The 5,755-nt window shown below is 40.4% G+C and overlaps 1 protein-coding gene across 1 annotated transcript; it reads right to left on the reverse strand.

The window, feature by feature from the left end:
- Positions 1 to 3,954: 3,954 nt before the first annotated feature.
- On the reverse strand, positions 3,955 to 4,860 carry SF3B5 (splicing factor 3b subunit 5). The gene has a single exon (XM_084514194.1). It carries the CDS (start codon positions 4,795 to 4,797, stop codon positions 4,537 to 4,539), a length of 261 nt encoding a protein of 86 aa, XP_084370320.1. The 5' UTR covers positions 4,798 to 4,860; the 3' UTR covers positions 3,955 to 4,536.
- Positions 4,861 to 5,755: the final 895 nt, after the last annotated feature.

Here is a 5,755-nt window from a genome sequence, read left to right on the forward strand (position 1 = left end):
TGACACATTTATTCATGATAGCGTAGAATGACGACTCAGTCAAAAGGCATCAAAGAATGTACTGTACTGTTTTATGACCATATTATTCGTAGGCATTTTTTTTTCAAACCAAATTAAATAAAATTAATAAAAAGAAGAATAAAGAACCAGAATGGCAGATATATTAGGGATAAGGAAACATTAATGGAATTTTCAAACAAGGATGTCCAGCTCTTACAGAAATGCACCACAGTTTGATTAGAACTTTAAATGCGTTTAGGTCTATTTGGGCAATAAAGCTAACCTCAGGGCAGTGGAAAGAGTGCAATTTTTAGTAAATGACAATGGCGTAGACTGATTTATGATGTTATGAGAATACCAGTACTAAAATGAACTATTAATAATATAACAGTACTAAAATGAATAAATTGTATGGTTGTATTTTAATGACCAGAAACAACCAAAAAAGTTGTAAACTTACTCGTAAGTCCCCCTTGTGTAATATGAAATTTCAGGGGGTTGGGCTTTATTTTTTATTTTTTCCAATTTTCATTTAAAAATCTATTAAATGACTGTTGCAACAACACAGAACCAAGAGAGTTCTGACTGAAACTAGTGAGAAAAAATAGGTTCAGCTTTAAAAAGGAATTATTTAATGTGCTAAAGTAAAATCCTGATGCTAAACCAGCTTATCATCCAAGAATGTTTATTTAATACATGTAAATTATCCTGAAAAAAAAAAATCTTTTTTTTTTTTTCTGAATATAACTAAAGTGAAAGAAGCAACCCAAGTTTTACTGTTTGTAGGAAATAACTCTAGTGCAATCGTTTCACTGTGCAAGTGTTCACTAAGGCACTGCTGTCATTTTAGTAAATCAAGAAAAAAAAAATATATTCAAAACTGTAGAGCTATCGTGTTGTGCTAGGTTTTCCATATTGCTCTATGTACCTATTCAGAATAAAAGGTATAATATATGTTGGTAATAACCTGGTCTAGTAGAAGATATACCCTGCCCATGACAGGGGGGTTGAAGTTAGACGATCTTTAAGGTCCCTTCCAACCCAAACCATTCTCTGGTTCTATGATTCTGTGATTCTATCATTCTATTTTCTAAATCTTAGAACTGTCCCATAGAAAAATAAATAAATAAATAAATAAATAAATATTATTTCTGTCTCTTGGAAAGCTTTCGCAATTTTTATGATGATGATGATGATGATTATTATTATTATTATTATTTAGGTATCCATCTATTTTTACAAAGGCACTTTGGAAGGTAACATACAATTCTATTATTCATTTAAAACAACAATCTGTGCCTCCATTTGAACAGAGGTGTCATTTGCTGCCCTCTGGTGTAGTAAAAAAGAAAAATTACTTGTAATGGAAATTTAGTGATTGGATTATAGAAACTGAGTAAATTTAATTTCTAAAATAATTTAGTAATCCTCACATTTATTCCACCTGGTGTATAAGGCAGACACATAATGAAGAGAATGGAAATAAATATAATTTAAAATGAAGATAGTAGTACTTCTCTTGTAGTATTTTCTGTATCGGGTATATCGCACTTCGAGGTAAAACAAACCATCTCAGCATGAAGCTTTGCATGCCTTTTCTGTAAGGGTCACACTTGTTTCACTTTCTCTTGAATTATCCATAATTAAAGCACTATGAGCAAGCCTCTCTCCTTGCTTACATCTGCCATCCGCACAGTTCTCACTGTATTCATAAACATTGTCTGTCATTTTAGTATTGCATTTTTAACTAAACATTCATTAAATACTACACATCTATTAGAACTTTTAATTAAAAGCATCAGTAAAATAGCACATGTTCTACTATACAAAGAATTTACAAAGACAGGACAGTTGGCAGAATAAGAGCAGGTGAAATTCTTTCTTGCCAAAGCACATCATTATGTTGGAAATAAATTACATTTCTCACACTTCACTCTACCTGAGATTAAGCTACATAAACTCAGGAAAATGAAGTGGAGATCACATTGGGAAGCCAAATTAAAGCCATTCAAGGCATCTTAGATGGAAGAAAAACATAATGCAAACCTTCAGCCATCTAATAAGCAGTATCCTTCATCTTTAAAGGTAGAGTTAGAAAAGAGATGCATCCCAAAGGGCTTGGTAACTAACTTTATTCTTTAGCTTTACAATACTGAAATAGAAATCAGTTCCCTGTCTTTGCTTGGTTTTAAATATGTGTTGAGGTTGAGGAATAGTGCCAAAGACCAGAAATACACTTTTTAGCATCTCCAAATTTAATTCAAGATTGACTTGAATCCTTAGAAATACTAACTTCCCTTCAGTTTTCTGCATTTCTTAAGAAAGTGTTTGTAATGTTGCATAACCAGAACTTAGTACAGACTCTCTAAAAACCTTTTCTAGCTGCACTAAGAGAGCCACAAGCTTTACTGAGAACATACGCAGCAGATCCAACAAAGTAACTCACCATGTATGTAGGTTGGACTTTTTCCTTGAAGGCTGTTTGGCCTTTATAATGAAAAGATGGCCTGCAAGGGGGTGTTAATCCCTACGCACGTGTCCTACACTTGATGCTCACATTTTAAAATGTACTATGAGTACTGAGAATATCATGGGTGGAGCTAACCATTAGCAGTTTATACTAAGAGTTCTTCTTGAAAATATCTTTAGTTCTAATTGATGCAAAGTGGATTAAGTTGCATAGTTTCTGTTTTCCTTCTGTATAAGAGACTAAAGACTTGTCTTTATACAACGCTGGCTGCACTTCCATTTTCCATCCCATTAAAACAGCCTCCACATGCTAACTCCATCCTTAGTCTCCGCTCTGAGGCTCAAGATTTTGTTCTCCTCACCCCCTCCCTGCCACGAGAGCTGTAGTGTATGTATGGCAATGAAGAGGAACAGCAGCCATGGCACCCTTTTCCACTGAGTATGTTGTCTATTTGTTTAGACAACATATTTGTATGTTATTTATTTGTCTTTGCTTAGAAAAAGCAAGTTTCTAAGATTTGGTTGTAGAAGAGTTAATTAAGAAAAGTAACAAGAAACCTGCTTGATTTAAGTATGAATTTTGCTCAACATCTGCAAGACTGCATTGCGTATGTACTTTTAAGTGCCTGAACTTATCTAAGGAAAATCTTTCAGCCGTATTACTCAGTTTTTAAGGAACAGATGCTCTTCAAATTACCTGCACCAGCTTGCACATGTATTTCAAACTGTTCTCTTAAGTCAGCTTTGAAGTACCACATTGGTAAGTCTCCCAAGGATACCAATTTTAAAGATTAATTACACTAAGAAGTGCAAAAGATTAGTTTTCTACAGATTATTTCTAGAAATTAATTTCTGGCAAACTGCGGTAGTTCCCCACAAATCTTGCAGGCTGTATTTATTTAGGGCCATTTCACCCTTGTCCTCATCTTAGTATGTGTGACAAAACTGGTGGAAAAAAGAAAAAAGAAAAAAAAAAAAAAGCTGAAATCTTCAGAAAATGGATGTATTGCCTTGAATATGACTGCAGGAACTTAAGCACCTTTTCTTACATTACTCCATTATCTTTAATAGCTTATTTTGTACATCTGTGTAAAGAGTTTAAGTTCATTATTTGGAAGAGATCACGGATCTTAAGAAAATGCCACTGGTAAACTTGCACAGTCTGAATATAACCTCTAAGTTTTTCTGTCAGGTTTTCTAGTAGAACTCAAGATTTATGAATGAAGAGAAAGCCTATTTTGGGTGACAAATCTAAACCAACATCAGCTCTATTTGTAGTCTGATCTGACATTGTCACCTCAACATTACTGGGATTTCTAGGCATTCTACTTCAAAGTAATAATGAATAACCCTTATTTTTCTCATTGGAAGGAAAGAAAAATTTGTGTATGTCATTTGGCAAAATGGTTTATCTTTTCCCTAGCCTCCATATCACCCATTTCACACCCACAGTGCCCAACCCCACGTTGTTACTCACACAGTGAATTGTAGAAAATTTTTTAATTAGATTGGTATAAACATTGGTTAGTAAAAAATTAGCTGGAACAGAGAGGATCAAGATTTGGAAAATGCAATGTACAGATGAAAAGGTGAGACAAAAAAACCAGCATACAAAGTCACATTTGAGTTTTATGGCCTTGGAGCAATGGACGTACACTGCATCACAGATCACCCCAAAGGCTACCAACAGATCAAACCCTTTTATAGACCACGCGCTTCCTCCCTTCCCTCCCCAAAATGCAGGTCTGGTGGGCCAGCACCAAATGGCGAGGCTGGGAAGACACTATCTGTTAAAGTTGTTGCTGTCACTCCAGACAAGAAGTACCGAACAGCTTAACATCGAGTAACACCGTGCCTTTCAGAACCACGCGCTGTTACTAGCACATTACCAAACGAGACAAGTGCCCACTGAAATGTATTTTTTTATAAAAGAGAGAGAGGAATTGAACAGTCTGCAACGGAGAGGAACCATCGGGGCGCAGGCGTTGTTCCAACACCTCCAGGCGAAGCAGGGCAGGCGGGGGGGGGGCGGCGGGGCTGGCTGTGGTCGGGGGGCTCGGTGCCGGGCTAGGACTCGTCGGGCTTGTCGGCGGGCGGCCCGCAGGGCTGCAGCATCTTCTCCATCAGGTTGAAGCGGACCCGCGCCTTGCTCTCGTTCTCGGCGATGGCGAAGTAGTTGAGCAGGTCGAAGTGGCCCATGTAGGAGCAGTAGGAGTCGCGGTGCTGGTTGACCAGCCACTCCCACTTGGTGGTGTCGGCGTGCCCGGTGCCGATGTACTTGGACTGCAGGTGCTCCAGCTGGCTGTGGATGGTGTACCGGTCCGTCATGGCGACCGCCCCGCTGCCGCCAGGAGCCGCCGCTACCGCCCGCCCCGCGCCGCGCCCCTTCCGCTCCCCTCACCCGGCGGCAGCCCGGACTTCCCCCAGCCGCCCGCCGCCACCGCCGCCGGAGGGGCACTGCGCGCGTGTGCGCCCGCAAAGGCATGCTGGGAGTTGTAGTCCTCTTGAGTGCCCTGCCCCTCCCACCCGTAGACTCACATTCACTGAGATTAGACAAAATCTGCAAACTCACCTGGTCCAACCACCCCTACCACCAGTGTCACCACTAAACCATGTCCCCAAGCACCACGTCCAGCCTCTCCTTGAGCACCCCCAGGGACGGTGACTCCACCACCTCCCTGGGCAACCCATCCCAGTGCCTGGCTGCTCCTTCTGAGCAGAAATGTCTCCTCATTGCCAACCTGAACCTCCCCTGGCACAACTTGAGGCCATTCCATGTAGCCCCATCGCTAGTTACCTGTGAGAAGAGGCCAACCCCCAGCTCCCCACACCTCCTTTCAGGCATTGCAGAGAGTTTCAGGCAGGGCTTCGGAAGTTTCCTCAAGTTACCCGAAATTCAGCCAGCCTGCATCACTTCAAATCACAAACTTCAAAGCAAAGGGCAAAGTAAGGGATTTAAGTAACTGCCCGTTAGACTGACTCCTTGAAGACTCCCATTGTTTTCCCTGGGATTATTAACATGATTTGAACTTCTGTTTGAATTGCTTAAATTGAGTAAACCAGGTGAGCGTTACAGCTGCAGGCCTACATCTACATTACATCGTTATCACACAGCACATGCCTGAGGACTTCGCATTCCCAAGCCAGACACCAGGCTGAATCTGCCTGAAACTGGCACCACAGCTTTGCACTAATGGGCCAGGCCTCCAGTTAATTCCTGAAGGAAAAATACAGCTTTGACATTGTAGCTACCGCTTAATTCACCTATCTGAGATCAAGTGAACCA

The sequence above is a fragment of the Aythya ferina genome (genome assembly GCF_964211825.1).
Source record: "Aythya ferina genome assembly, chromosome: 3".
NCBI lineage: Eukaryota > Metazoa > Chordata > Aves > Anseriformes > Anatidae > Aythya > Aythya ferina.